At 43.5% G+C, this 15,988-nt stretch overlaps 1 protein-coding gene across 1 annotated transcript in view; it reads right to left on the bottom strand.

Moving 5' to 3' along the window:
* Positions 1–15,988, bottom strand: part of LOC144501720 (dynein axonemal heavy chain 17-like) — an 832,067-nt gene that overhangs the window by 199,176 nt on the left and 616,903 nt on the right. The window contains exons 61-63 of the mRNA XM_078225682.1: positions 8,862–9,069; positions 4,932–5,047; positions 2,063–2,255 (exon numbers count right to left, since the gene is read on the bottom strand). Coding sequence (XP_078081808.1) covers positions 2,063–2,255; positions 4,932–5,047; positions 8,862–9,069 — 517 coding nt within the window. The remainder of the gene's footprint in view (positions 1–2,062; positions 2,256–4,931; positions 5,048–8,861; positions 9,070–15,988) is intronic.

Here is a 15,988-nt window from a genome sequence, read left to right as displayed (position 1 = left end):
ATATTGTTGGATTATGAAAATAATGAGATATTGGGGTATAAAAATAACGTTCTGCCCATTTTCCAGATGGAAAATGAGGTTAAAAACGTAGAATTTGGTAGAGCTATGTTCAGTGCCCCAACAAAATCTGAGCAGCATTCATGCCACATTGTTATTGGGAAATTCTTAGGGTTATGATGCAAATGGTATTGAAGAGCCAAACACCTGTTTTAGTTTCCTCCAAGAATTTGGGCTACACTAAGTGAAGCAGGCATTGGGCCAATTTGCTCATACCAGCACGGCAGTAAGCAACTACTTCGAAAAGGGTAGGTACTTTTGTTTCTAAAGATAATGTGGAGTCATTGCTGATGCCATTACATGTCTGTATCATTGTTGACTGCTGCATAAACTTGCCTTGCGATTACAAATACGACATTGAACCAGCAGCATTCTGATCAAGGAAGAAAAGCAGCAAAAAGGATAAACAAATGCAGGAAAAGCTGTTCGAAGACCTGCATGGCAAATGGTCATGCAATAGCATACAATCAGCACATCCATTGAAAGAAAAATCGCAACCAACCCCTTCACATTACTCCAGCATTAATATGTCTTTAATATCATTCCATATTTATCTTTCACACTGCAAATTAACCTCAACAGAATTTGGCTGTGCAGCACACGTAGGGCCCGATTTTACCATTTTCATTCTAAGTGCTGAATCTGGTCGCAATTCAGATCCAACGTGGAAAACTGCTCTCAGGCGCTCCCATATGCACTTAGCCTGAAAAAAAAATCGCGAGTCTGAATCGCGCTGTGGGTGGGGCTTATCGTGCCCGAAATGCTGCAGCTCCGATTGGAGCTTTGAACTGTGCATGCACAGTGAGAAAAAAATTTGAAAAACACTCCCGTCATATCGCTCCTGAGTCGCAAAAAGCGGATAAAGCAGCCCGGGAGCAAAAAGCGGGAGCGATGGCCCCCACAGATATCGCCCCACCCCCACGACATAACTGCCCCCTTTACCTACCCACTCCCCCCACTACCCAGACTGATCATGACCCTCTGCCCCCCTCCCCCCCACCGATCACACACAGAGTGACAACGGACCCCCCCTGACCCCCCCCTTCAGAGAATGATCAGGCCTCCCCACTCCCCAGAGAATGATCGGGCCTCCCCCCACTAGAGAACGATCGGGCCTCCCCCACCCCTCCCAGATAATGATCAGGCCTCCCGCCCCCCCCCCCCCTCCCCCGCTCCCACCAACCAGGGAGCGATCTGGCCTCCCTCTGTCCTTCACCACCCACCAGACAACGATCTGGCCTCCCCCCCTCCCCCCCCTCCCCCCCGAGAATGATCTGGCCTTCCCCCGCCCCCCCCCCCCCCACCAGACAATGATCTGGCCTCCCCCCTCCCTCCCCCCACCTCCCCAGAGAGTGATCGGGCCTCCTTCCTCCTTCCCCCACCCCCCCACCCCACCAGAGATATATCTGCCCCGCCTCCTCCTCCCTCTCCCCCCTCACCAGCAATGGTAAAATCGGGCCCATAGTTTGAACACTATGGTGCCTATTTAGGAGAAAAATAGCAAAACCATAATCTTCGAGTTCACCTCCAAGCCACACACCATACCGATTTTGAAATATAATCACCATTGTTTTATCATCACTTGGTTAATATCCTGGAACTTCCTACCTAACAACATTGAGTACCTCCACCACATGAAGCAGCGGTTCAAGAAAGTGGCTCACCATCACCTTTTCAGACCAGTTTGGGAATAATAATGCTGGTCCAACCAATGATGTCCACATCCCATTACACATATTTGACGAAATTTCAACCACTACCAGTAAATAGAATTAACATTAGTGAAAACTTAGCTTAATATTGTGAGTTCTAGTACCTGACAGTTAAATTCAGTTATCAGCAGGAATAGAGCCTGCACTGCTGTCAGTGCAGGTTCAATGGGCCGAATGGCCTCCTTCTGTACTGTAGGGATTCTATAATTCTAGAAGGAAGACATGTTCATCAATTCAGCTCTAAGTTACAAGTCCATACTAATTCTCTAAAGCAATTTAAAACATCATCATACCTCTAATTTTTGCAGGAAAGGCAGCCAGTGTTCATTCAAAAGGTCGTTTCGGTATTTTTTTGTGAAGTATCCAACATAAGAAACAAAGGCTGTAACAAGAAGCACATCACCACACAATGTTTCCTCCTGTCCCTTGAACTTAGCCACAGAATCACCCCAGCGGATCTTCTCTGACACCAAACCTCCAACAAGTCTGTAAAAAGATCATTTTTAAAATGCAAATATCCTCTATTTCTTCCTTTTTGTCCAATTTGTATAATGATGAATATAAACTAGGACAAAGGGTAGGAAGATGGTTTGCTTTTTACCAATGTTATTCTAAATCATGGACTAGCAGATGTGCAAGTAAGACACAGGGACATATCTAATTTTTGTGTGAAAAAAAAATCAAATATACTGTTGCAAAATGCCTCTTAACTGAATTGTTGACTAACAAATAAGGGAAAGTTACATTCCACCAATTAGGAGAAAGTACTTTAATTCAGGAGAATCCTGTCCATGGGGCAGGATGGTGGCACAGTGGTTAGCACTGCTGCCTCACAGCGCCAGGGAGCTGGATCCAATTCGGGCATCGTATGTGTGGAATTTGCACATTCTCCCTGTGTCTGCATGGGTTTCCTCCAGGTGCCCCAGTTTCTTCCCACAGTCCAAAGATGTGCAGGTTAGGTGGATTGGCCATGGTAAATTGACCATTAGCATCAGGGGTATTCTTGGGTAAATACATGGGGTTACAGGGATAGGGTCTGGGTGGGATTGTTGTTGGTGCAGAATCAATGGGCCAAATGGCCTCTTTTTGTACTGTAGGGTTTCTATGATTCTATGATTTTGGCATTTCATATGTATGCCGCAAAGCGCTTCACAACGAATTAATTAATTAGAAGTTCCCGCCTGCCACAGGAATCAGAGGGCCGGACAATGGGAGGGTCCATTATCTCGGGTGGGATTTTCCGGTCTCGGGTCCCACCCATAGTCACTGATGTGGAATTTCCTTTCACAAAAGTGGTGAATGCTGAGAATGCCAATGGTCTCACCGTGTCTATTCTTAAAGCATGAAGGAACATTATGGGGATATTGGCCTAGATTTTCCTGTCAGCAGCTAGGCATCGGTGTTCACTGTTCATTGCACAAACATCCTAAGGATATACAATCTACTCTTGAATAATAATCCTTGATATTGAGGGTGTATTTGAGCCTGCACTCTCCGCCTACGGAAATGGTAGTGCATGCTCAAAATCCAGAAAGCGCAGTCCGTGCTGGCAAGTTTCCAAGTTCCAAAATCCTGGCCCCTCACTGGTAGAGTGGCATGAAACACACCGCAGGACAAAAGACAGCTTATATTAATACATTAGCATGTCACTAGTAAACATTCTCCCTGGGACTTACCCCTTCACCGGATATTCAGTGAGCGCTTGGCTGACGTCACACTGACACCATTTACAACAGGTTCACCTAGATGTGGACCTGTCCATGGGGGTCTCCTGGAGGGGGGCATGTAGGTGAGTATAGCCCATGGAGGGGAGGGATATGGCCAAGCAGTGGCCTGGCAATGCCCCCTGGCATTATCACTTGGCAAGGATTGGCACTGCCAGGTTGGTATCATGCCAATCTGGTAGTGCCAACCTGGCAATGCCTACCTGTGTTAAGGGACGGACCCCAGTTGGAGACTCATGGGGGAGAGGGAGATTCATTCAGATTTGGTTGTGTGCTGGATGCAGTCGAGGAGCAGGGGATGCTGGTGATGGCTGTCGTGGGAGAGTTTTAATTCCAGATATTTTGAGTTTAAAAATTCTACTATCTGCCATCCAGTAATCCAGAGCATTACTCTTGGTCTCTGGATTGCGAGTCAATGCCAATATCACTGTATCATCACCTCCTTGGATCTTAACTTAATGTCTCATCCAAACAGATGATTCGTTTGACAATCCAATTCTCCTTTTGCATTGCGGCAGTTTAGCTCTGGAGTGAGTCGTGAATCCCTAACTTGGAGATGAGAGCACTGTACTGAGTCAGGGTGATATGGACTATCTGTTCTTAAATCTTTGAAAAAAACATAAACCAAATTTAAAAGTTTAAAGCTTATTTTTTTAGTGTCACAAGTAGGCTACATTAATACTGCAACAAAGTTACTGTGAAAATCCCCTAGTTGCTATACTCCGGCACCTGTTCGGGTACGCTGAGGGAGAATTTAGCATGGCCAATGCAGCTAACCAGCACATTTTTCGGACTGTGGGAGGAAACTGGAGCACCTGGAGGAAACCCACGCAGACACTGGGAGAACGAGAAGATGGTGACTCAAGCTGGGAATTGAACCTGGGTCCTGGCACTGTGAGGCAGCAGTGCTCACCACTGTGCCACCCTATTGTAGTAATTGGAAATCTGGAGCAGACATAGGGATCCAGCTGCCTGGACAGTATAAATACTTTTCTCCCGAGAGGAATTTGCTGAAATCTACTAATGCACATGATTTTATGGGCATTCCTTCATCAATTCAACACCTCGACGTATTGTGCCCATCATAGTAATACCACTAGCCTGTGATCTTCTGGAATTACTCGGCTGATATTGGTGAAAATTTCAATATACCTGCCCATGTTTAAATGCATGTTTTCAATATCTAGCCTAAATGATGCTTGAACGTCCTTACAGCTGTTTAAGAAGGTAAAGATCCAATGAATTTGTCATACTTAATGTTTCACCCTGCCAGCTTTAGTAGTACTGGAAAATGTAAAAGAAATAAACAAGTTCAAGAACAGAGATATGGTTATATGAAGCCTAACCCAAAGACAAAATACATAGCTAAAAAATTATAAAGGATCCAGAATTCGCAAAGTTTACTCATTTAGTTCTATTTATACAAGTCCAAATTTACCTGTTTGCAAGTGAAATAGTTCTATTGGTGGTATCAGCTTCCTGTTGACATTTGAGTTTTTCAGCTGTGGCTTTTTCAAATTCAGCTGTCAACTTTGCTAAATTTTCATCAAGTTCCTGAAAATTAATATTGAGAAATGGAAGGAAAAGATTGTAATCTAGAAACAGCTGTTTGTAACAATGCTTTATATTCCTGCCTGTTATTTTAAGAAGTATTTAAACATTTCAAATGAAACAAATATGAAGCAGAATTTTCCCATTTCGTCCACATCGGGTTTCACAGCAACGGGACTGGAGAATCTAACAACAGGCTAGAGGTTGGAAACCCATCAGCGTAAAAACAGTTTGCAATTGTGGACAATAGCACAGTATCATCACACCAGACACTGACAACAAAGACTTGTAATACTTTATCCAGTAGCTGAATCAAGTAGTGTACACATGCTTGTACTCTGTTTGCATTCCCTGGGGAGACTCCTGCACTCCTACCTTACCTGTTCTGCAGCCACATCATCACACGACCAGTCACTCAACATCTTTCAGATTTAAGTTGGAACAACTGGTGGTTTTGAGATGTAATAGCATGTGTGAACAGAAACTTTGTAGATATACATACAGATTGAACAGGTTAGCAATATATTACTATTTATATATGGTAATAGTTTGGACCAGGGAGCGGCGCGGGCTAATTGTTCCTTGTTTCTCGTTTCAAGGCTTCATTCTATGATCATCTTGCTGGTGCCAGTACAGAGCGAGACTGCGGATAGTTGGGAACCTGTCTCGGGGGCAGGGAATTCATATGGTGTTCATGGAAGTGGAAATGACTAGGGTTGGGAAGCATTTTCCGATCAGGGCCATTGTGATCTCCTGGACTCGTTTCGATCGCCTCAGGGGGTCGGAGAGGAATTTCCCAGATTTTTTTTTTTCCCCATATTGGCCCTGGGGTTTTTCACTCTGGGTTTTCGCCTCTCCCTGGGGATCACATGGTCTGGAATAGGGGGGTGGGGGTGAGTTAATAGGTTGTAATGAACAAAGCATCGTAGCTGTGAGGGACAGCTCGGTGGATAGGATATTGGTATGTAGATAGGCTGGAAAATTGGGCGGGGATCCTGGATTCAGGATTCAATCCTGGACCGGGGAGCGGCGCGGGCTTGGAGGGCCGAAGGGCCTGTTCCTGTGCTGTATTGTTCTTTGTTCTTTGTTCTTTGTAAGACATAGATTAACCTGTTGCAGCTGGTGAATAGCCCAGCACATCTCCTTCCCCCACCCCTTTTGTTTGTAAAGATAAGGTTCGAAGGCGAGTTTCAGAATAGGTGGTAACACGTACCTGGAACCGTGTGTTTGGTTTGATCAGATGCCCTGAGCATATGGTTAAGCTGGTTGGTTGTGCTGTAGATTTTCTCAGACTGATGTCCTCGTTGTGGATGATCTGGGGCATTCCAACTATGTACTCAGTGCGTAGGCTCTGGAGAAATCTGCATGTCCACTGGTGTAGGGGACGTGTGTAATAGGCCAGATGACTAGAGTGCAGTGGCACTGTGAGCTGGTTCTGATACCTGTGGGAAGTGATGGCAGTTGCATACATAATGGGCACTGTCCGTGGCTACCACTTAACTGTTCAGCTGCAGGGCATGGCTGTGTACCACTGCTAACTTGTTATGGCCACGTGCAGTTTGAATCCTGAATGTCTGACCAGGTTTTAAAGGGCCGAGTCTGTGGGTGTTTCAATTATAGTGCATTTTGCGTGGCATTGTAATCTGTGCGATCCTGGGTATATTTCTCTAGAAAATGCTTAGCTGAGCATACAGTCTGTTCCACCAGGCTATTGGAATGTGGGTATGAGAGACTGCTAGTATTTGCTTAAAGTCCCATGTGTGTGCAAATTTTCAAAATTCAGTTGAAGTGAATTGATGAGTGTTGGTCTGTCATGAGTCTCTGTGGGATGCCATGTGTGGCGAAATATTTCTTGAACTTGATGATGACTATGTTTTTTGTCATGTTTGGTGCAAAAACTAAAATCACATGATTCAGGGTGGGCTGGCTAGATGGATACAGAATTGGCTTGTTTTTGGAGACAGCGAATAGAGGTGGAAGGGTGTTTTTCAGAATAGAGATCTGTAGCTAGTGGTGTTCCGCAGGGATCAGTGCTGGGACCTTTGTTATTTGTAGCATATATAAATGACCCAGAGAAAAATGTGGGGGGTCTGATTAGTAAGTTTGCGGATGACACGAAGATTAGTGGAGTTGCTGATAGTGCCAAGGATTGTCAGAGGATACAACAATATATAGATGGATTGGAGACTTGGGCACAAAAAGGGCAGATAGAGTTTCATCAGGACAAATGCGAGGTGATGCATTATGGAGGATCAAATTTAGGTGTGAATTATACATGCCCTTAGGAACATCAATATACAGAGGGATCTGCGCATGCAGGTTCACATTTCCTTTTAAGTGACAACATAGGTGGGGCCAAGATGATTAAGAAAGCATATGGCATGCTTGCCTTCATCAGCTGGGGCACTATGTACAAGAGGAGATGACCATAACTAAGTTTTGAAGAGACTTTTGAAGATGGGAAGAGATGTGACTAGGTGGATATAATTCCAGATGGAGAAAGGAGATTAAAGATTGATTGCCAGGATTTAGAATAATGGCAAAGTAATGCTGTTCCATCTGGTTCCATAAAAAAATGTTTTTTAAAAAATTCAGTGTTGAAAAATATTCCGTAGGAATTTAGTTTTAATTCCGAAGGCGTCTAATTGTCGGGCTTTGGTATGCATTTGGGACCCCATGAATTTGGCAGTTAGATTATTGCCTGGACATATTGGACTCAGGCTGACCCATTACTAAATTGTCAATACGTTGTGCCCATTTCATGCCCAGCAAACAGATGCAACACATGGCAAATTCTATCCTAGATAGTCTAAGAGTACATGACAAGTGGATTAAGAGTTTGTAAAGGCATGCAACTTGGGCAGTAAGGAAGGAAGATATGACCTGAGACAGGCTAGATACATTTCATTATTAAGATGATACAATATTAGAAGAAAGTTTTAAATAAGATTGAGGATTTTTGAAATCAATTTGCTGGGGAAAGGGGCCCAGTGGATTTCTGTGTGGTATGAGATAATGCTGAGCAGCATTTAATATGACACTATGAGATATAATCGTACACCCCTTTGTGAGTTTGTGTATGATAACACTAGTGTGGATGTAAAAGTTGCTGAGGAAATAACATGAATTGACCAGCCGCAGCTATAGACTTTGTACGAACAAAATCAGCATCAAACGTTGGATTATCAAGAATTGGCCTATTAGCCTGTTGGGTTACATGGACTGTAGAAACATAGAAAATAGGACCAGGAAGAGGCCATTTGGCCCTTTGAGCCTGCTCTACCATTCATTATGATCATGGCTGATCATCCAACTCAATTGTCTGATCCCGTTTTCCCCCATTTCCTTTGATCCCCTTCGCCTCAAGTGATATATCTAACTGCCCCATAAAAACATATAATTTTTTGAACATTAGAGCATAAGATACATTTTGTAACCTGTGTTATCCTTAAAATATATGTTTAAGTTTCTGAAGATAAGCGGTAGTAAAGGTGTGATGTATTATAGTCAAACTTTTCATGTTTAATAAGTGATTTTTGTTGTTGTTAAAAGCTAACTGGCATTCCTGTGAATCTGTTCATCCATGTTTTATTTAAAAAAAGTAAAAGAGCCATGGTTCCATATAGGACCTTCCTGTCCAGAAGTATCATCTGATATTGTAACAACTGACATCACAAATTTAAAGCATAAATGCAGTTTTACATGTTGAAATGTTTTACCTTTTGAAATGCATCCTGCAGTATTGTGTATATTCAACCTTCTTATAAAATGTGAAAAAAAGGTAATATGTAGTACATCATGTGACATGCACACTTACATTTATCATACGTGTGATCCCTGCAAGTTTTTCCTGTGCAGCTGCCAGTTCAGCATTAGCCTGTGCCAGAGCTATCCTTTTGGGTTCCACTTCACAGAATACCTCATAAAATTTTACAATGTTTATACACCATGAACACAGACCAGCCGCAGCTATAGACTTTGTACGAACAAAATCAACGTCAAACATTGGATTATCAAGAATTGGCCTATTAAAAGTGATGGAAATAGGTAAGTATTAAAATGAAAGTAACCAACTCATTAAGAGTTCACTCAAATTAATTAGTCTTTCAATATATTGTGCTAAAAATATAATCATGCTTTTATATTACAATTTAAGTAACACAATCAATATATAAAACATGACATATGATCAGTGGTAAAAAGTAGGATTATTTTCAATACAAAATTGGTTTTGGAAAATATGTTTGTACACATTCAAGTCCAAAACCGATAAGAGATAAATATGCCCAGAATTCAATGTTTAAACATGTTTTATATTTATTATCATGGGGCCCATGGGTACCAGCATTGGCTCCAGTTATGCCTGTCCTTTTGTGATGTATGTGGAACATTCCTTGTTCCAGTCCCACAACGCTTTGTCTGTTACATCAATGGCTGTATCAGTGTCACTTCATGGTCTTGTGTGGACCTGGAAAAAAATATTGATTTTGCTTCCAATTTCCACCTCTCACTCACCTTCACATGGTCCATTTCCAATATTTTCCTTTCCTTCTATGACCTCTGTCTTAATTTCTGGTAATAGACTGATCACCATCATTCACTACAAGCTCACTGACTCCCACAGCTACCTCGGCTGCAGCTCCCCACGGCCTGTAAGGATTCCATTCCATTCTCCCAGTTTCTCCGCCTCTGTCACATCTGTTCCGATGATGCCAGCTTTAAAAATGAGCACCCGACTTGTCTGTCCTTTTCTTTAACTGAAGATTATCTCCACCTCTGTGGTCAACAGGGCATTCAATGGGTCCGATCCATTCCCAGCATCTCTGCCCTCATCCCTTCCCCTCCCTCCCAGCTATGACAGGGTGTCTCTTCTCCTTACTCCTAATACCACCAGCCGCTGCATTCAAAGGATCATCCTCTGCCATTTCTGCCAAGTCCATGACAAAACATACCTTCCTCTTGTTCTCCTGTCAGCATTTCACAGGGAACACTCCCTCCGTGATATCCTGGTCCACTCCTTCATCAGCACCAATTGCGCATCCCCTTCCCGTGGAATCTTCTCTTGCAATCACAGTAAGTGTAACAGCTACTCTTTTACCTCCTTCCTCCTCATTGTTCAAGGCCTCAAACGCTCCTTTCAGGTGAAACACTATTTCATTTGCACATTTCATTTTTGCTACTGTATTCACTGTTTCCAATACCATTTCCTCTATACTGGGGAGACTAAACACACAGTGCATAACATCTTTGTGGAACAACTTTGCTCAGTCTGCATGCATGACCTCAATATTCCTGTTGCTTGCCACTTCAACTCAGCATCTTACTTTCACGTCCACATGCCCATCCTTGGCCCACGCAATGCTCCAGTGAAACTAATTGCAAGTCAGAGGAGCAGCACCTCATTTTCCAATTAGTCACGTGACAGCCCTTAGGACTCAAATTGAGTTCACCAACTTAATACAGTGAACTTTCTACTCCAACTTGATCCTTTTTTAAATCCAAATTTTTTTGTCACAAAGCAACCACCCCCACAGAACCATATGTCATTTATTCTTAAATTTTGCTTTCACTGAACACTGACATTTTTTCTCCTATTTACGCATCCGACTATCTTACCTTCATGTCACTATCAGCACCTTCTATAGTCTTTCACACAACTACTCACACTTCTTCTGCCTTGTGTCTTACACATCTTTATTGCAATCAACGATCTTCTACTTTGCTCCATCACTTTTCTCCCTCTCTTTAACTCTGAAGAAGAGTCATATGGATTCACTCTGTTTCCCTCTCAACAAATGCTGCTAGACATGCTGAGTTTTTCCAGCACTTTGTTTTTATTTATTTTTATGTATTTTTTTCTCTCACTAGTTCTACTTAGTGAAACATAGCTTGGACCACACTGGAGAGAGGTCACTGTACATGTGAGGACCATGATAAATGGCAGGGTAGAATACCATAGATAGAAAAGAATGACAGAATCACAGAATTGTTACAGTGCAAATGTAGGTCATTTGACCCATTGAGTATGCACCGGCTATCCAAATGAGCATCATGACTTAGTGCCATTTCCCTGCCTTTTCCCCATACTCCTGAAAATTTTTTCTATTCTTGAATGCCTTAAATGAACAATAGAAAATAAATGGAAATGTGACACAGTATATTAAATAACACAATGGAGCTCTGATACTGAAGAAATCAATTAATTCAGTGATCATGTGGGACAAAAGCTTAAAAATATTTTACAGAATGTGTTAAAGAGCTTAAGATGCAGTCAGAGTGACTTTTGAAGCAGCAGTTCTTATATAAGAAGCATTGATAAGATTCATCTGAGAATATGATGAAAGAGTTCTGGGAGGATGAAGTGCTATGCCAAAGAATGGTTAAGAAAGATTTGATAAACATTTGTAGCTGAGGACTCTACAAGGGCTCTGGGTAGACAGCAAAGTAGTGTGAGGAGTGAATGTCCAAAAAAGTGATATGAAAGGCTGACAGACGTCCTCAGATATGTTGAGGGAAGTTCGGAGAGGGAGGGGGTGGGCATGGAGTGCCAGAGTGGCTGAGGTACTGGGGATGGGGATTGGGGATATGTAGATATTTAGTGATGGGGTGGAGTAGTTGTTAGCTGCGCTGATGATGGTTTGGATCCAATACATTCTAGGATTTTGAATTCAGATTGACAATGCTGTTTTTTACTGAAGAGATGAGATTCCGATGTCAGTGTCAGGAGGTCACTTTCTGGAGGTGGAGATGGGGGTGGGAGGGTGGGGGAGCTGCGGTGTGGGAGACAGTTTTTCAGAGGGACAACAACTCAACTGATATGGAGATAGATTCCATGTCCAATTAACAGTTATGATGTGGAGATGCCGGCGCTCACCTGAAGAAGGGGCTTGCAGCTCCGAAAGCTTGTGTGGCTTTTGCTACCAAATAAACCTGTTGGACTTTAACCTGGTGTTGTTAAACTTCTTGCAATTAACAGTTGTCAGGGTGAAAATGAATGCAGGTCAATTCAGTTTTGTGCCTGATTTAAACTCACCATAGCAGACATTACTGTGGTTGTTGTTTCATTGCTGTGATTCACAGAAAACCTTAATCCTACGATGTTGCAAGAGAGCTAAAAGCCTGGAACCTGGGGACAGGCCAGCCCCTTGTTTTTCACAAAGCATCTGAGGGGAATGCTCAGATGAGGATTTAGGAGGAAGGTTCTCCTCTCAGAGAGTGGCAGGAGAAGTCACCCATACAGAACAAACAGGTGAGAATGGAAATTGCCACCACTTAGACACAGGAGCACCGTGAGAAGAACCTGGATCCAGTCCAAAAAAAGGTTCAATTACTTAATATACTATGGCAAGGTAACTACAACCACAGTCCTTAGGGCAGGCCTCTGGATATTCACACTTGTGGAACCTCAGGGTGTATGTTGCTCCAAAACATGGGAGATTATTTACTGACTCCTCAGAATGGCTATGACTCATAATGCTGCTGAGTGCCTGCCAGCAGTGGAACATGCACCTTCCAATGAATTGGAGCCACTGGCATTGGCCATAGAGGGCAGCAGTACCTTTCACACTCTGTTAACCTTCCAGGTGAAAATGATAAGTATTAGAAGGGACATGAGGAAAACCGTCATCATCTAGAGGGTCGAGGATGTCTGTAATTTTCTGCCTGGTTTGGTGGTGGGGGCAGAAATCCTCAACTCACTTAAAAGGTACCTGGATCTGCACCAGAAGTCCTGTAACCTACAAGGCAATGGACCAGGTGCTGGAAAATGGGATGAGAATGGGCAGCTAATTTTTTTTTTAAAGTTTTTAAGTCATCATAAACACAATGGGCTGAATGGTCTCTTTCTATGCCATTAAGTTTCTATTCTTCTAAATGAGCACATGATACCTGAGAGAAGGCCTAAACAGGTGTAGAGGTACCCTATCTTCAGTTCATCACACCACTGCAGGCTAGAATGATATGAATAATAAAAATTACAGACCACAAGAAAGATGCCCTGGCAAAATGGACACTGATGCTGGAAATGGTGATTATTGAGAGCAGTGCGTTTATTAAATGGGTGTATTGTCACCCATCCAACAGCATGCTGAATAATGAGTTGCAAAAGAAGCCTCAGCAATGCAGAAGCTTCGGCTTTCCATGAGTAGATTTCATGATATTTTCTTGCCTTGATTTGATTTATTATTGTTACATGTATTTGTATACCGTGAAAAATATTGTTTCTTGCGCGTTATACAGACAAAGCATACCATTCATAGAGAAGGAAAGGGAGAGTGCAGTATGTAGTGTTACAGTCATAGCTAGGGTGTTGAGAAAGATCAACTTAATGCAAGGTAGGTCCATTCAAAAGTCTGATGGCAGCAGGGAAGAAACTGTTTTTGAGTCTGTTGGTACGTGTCCTCAAACTTTTGTATCTTTTTCCCGACGGAAGAAGGTAGAAGAGAATATGTCCGGGGTGTGTGGCATCCTTAATTATGCCAACTGCTTTTCCGAGGCAGCAGGAAGTGTAGACGGAGTCAATGGGTGCGAGGCTGGTTTGAGTGATGCTTCGTTCACGACACTTTGTAGTTTCTTGTGGTCTTGGACAGAGCAGGAACCATACCAATTTGTGATACAACCAGAAAGAATGTTTTTTATGGTGCATCTGTAAAAGTTGGAGAGTCGTAGCGGACATGCCAAATTTCCTTAGTCTTCTGAGATAGTAGAGGCATTCGTGGGCTTTCGTAACTATAGTGTAGGCATGGAGGGACAGGGCAAGTTGTTGGTGATCTGGAAATCCAAGAACTTGAAGCTCTCGAATATTTCTACTTCATCCCCATTGATGTAAAGAGGGGCATGTCCTCCACTACACTTCCTGAAGACGATGACTATCTCCTTTGTCTTACTGACATTGAGGGAGAAGAAATTATTGTCGTCGCACCAGATCACAAGATTCTCTTTCCTGTACTCTGTCTCGTCATAGTTTGTTTGAGATCCGACCCACTACGGTGGTATTGTCAGCAAACTTGAAAATCGAGTTGGAGGGGGATTTGGCCACACAGTCATAAGGAGTATAGTAAGGTGTTGAGGACACAGCCTTGTGGGGCACCGGTGTTGAGGATGATAATGGAGGAGGTGTTGTTGCCTATCATTACTGATTGCGGTCTGTGGGTTAGAAAGTTCAGGATCCAGACAGAGGGAGGAGCCGAGCCCTAGGCCATGGAGTTTGGAGATGAGTTTCAGAGGAATAATGGAGTTGAAGGCTGAGCTGTAGTCGATAAATAGGAATCTGACGTAAGTGTTTTTGTTATTTAGGTGTTCCGGGGTTGAGTGCAGGGTCAGGGAGATGGCGTATACTGTGCACCTGTTGCAGCAGTAGGCGAACTGTAGTGGATCCAGGCAATCTGGGAGGCCGGAATTGATTTGTGTCATTACTAACCTTTCAAAGCACTTCGTAATGATGAATGTCAGAGTCATCAGACAATAGTCATTAAGGCACATTGCCTGGCTTTTCTTTGGTACTGGGATGATGGTCATCTTCTTAAAGCAGATAGGGACTTTAGATTGTTATTGTGGTGAACCATAGATGGTTACCACTATGGGTACTTGTACATATGTTACTCTTGTTACTGTTGGGGTTAGGGTTTGGGTGTTCCACCTGTTATTATTGTTTATGTGGTACACTCCGTTCGGCTCCGCCTTCTTACAGGAGTATCAAGGTCACTGCTACTTCCTAGTAGCCCTTAGTCTGGGATAATATTGTTAAGTAGTGTGCTCCAATCTTGTTGTGAATAAAAGCCTTTATTCCCGGGTATGTCCTAGCCTCCCGTGTGAATCAATCGCGCATCAATTTTATTCACAACAAGATTCTGAAAATTTTGTTTGGAAAAAAAAAATGGAGCAGATGCTAAAGCCCGATCGGCTAACCTTGGATCCGTGTGCCGCTGGGGGGGGTCGAATACAAAGAACAAAGAACAAAGAACAAGACAGCACAGGAACAGGCCCTTCGGCCCTCCAAGCCCGCGCCGCTCCCTGGTCCAAACTAGACCATTCTTTTGTATCCCTCCATTCCCACTCCGTTCATATGGCTGTCTAGATAAGTCTTAAACGTTCCCAGTGTGTCCACCTCCACCACCTTGCCTGGCAGCGCATTCCAGGCCCCCACCACCCTCTGTGTAAAATATGTCCTTCTGATATCTGTGTTAAACCTCCCCCCCTTCACCTTGAACCTATGACCCCTCGTGAACGTCACCACCGACCTGGGGAAAAGCTTCCCACCGTTTACCCTATCTATGCCTTTCATAATTTTACACACCTCTATCAAGTCTCCCCTCATCCTCCGTCTTTCCAGGGAGAACAACCCCAGTTTACCCAATCTCTCCTCATAACTAAGCCCCTCCATACCAGGCAACATCCTGGTAAACCTCCTCTGTACTCTCTCCAAAGCCTCCACGTCCTTCTGGTAGTGTGGCGACCAGAACTGGACGCAGTATTCCAAATGCGGCCGAACCAACGTTCTATACATCTGCAACATCAGACCCCAACTTTTATACTCTATGCCCCGTCCTATAAAGGCAAGCATGCCATATGCCTTCTTCACCACCTTCTCCACCTGTGACGTCATTTTCAAGGATCTGTGGACTTGCACACCCAGGTCCCTCTGCGTATCGACACCCTTTATGGTTCTGCCATTTATCGTATAGCTCCTCCCTACATTATTTCTACCAAAATGCATCACTTCGCATTTATCAGGATTGAACTCCATCTGCCATTTCTTTGCCCAAATTTCCAGCCTATCTATATCCTTCTGTAGCTTCTGACAATGCTCCTCACTATCTGCAAGTCCTGCCAATTTTGTGTCGTCCGCAAACTTACTGATCACCCCATTGGTTGAAGTGCTTCGAGGATTACGTTGAGGCCTCGACAGCAGTCCAGTCCGACGCCGACAGATTGCGGGTCCTCCAT

The sequence above is a fragment of the Mustelus asterias genome, chromosome 12 (genome assembly GCF_964213995.1).
Source record: "Mustelus asterias chromosome 12, sMusAst1.hap1.1, whole genome shotgun sequence".
In the NCBI taxonomy this organism is placed as follows: domain Eukaryota; kingdom Metazoa; phylum Chordata; class Chondrichthyes; order Carcharhiniformes; family Triakidae; genus Mustelus; species Mustelus asterias.
Note: the sequence above shows the minus strand (reverse complement) of the source record. Positions and strands in the feature narration are given on the sequence as shown.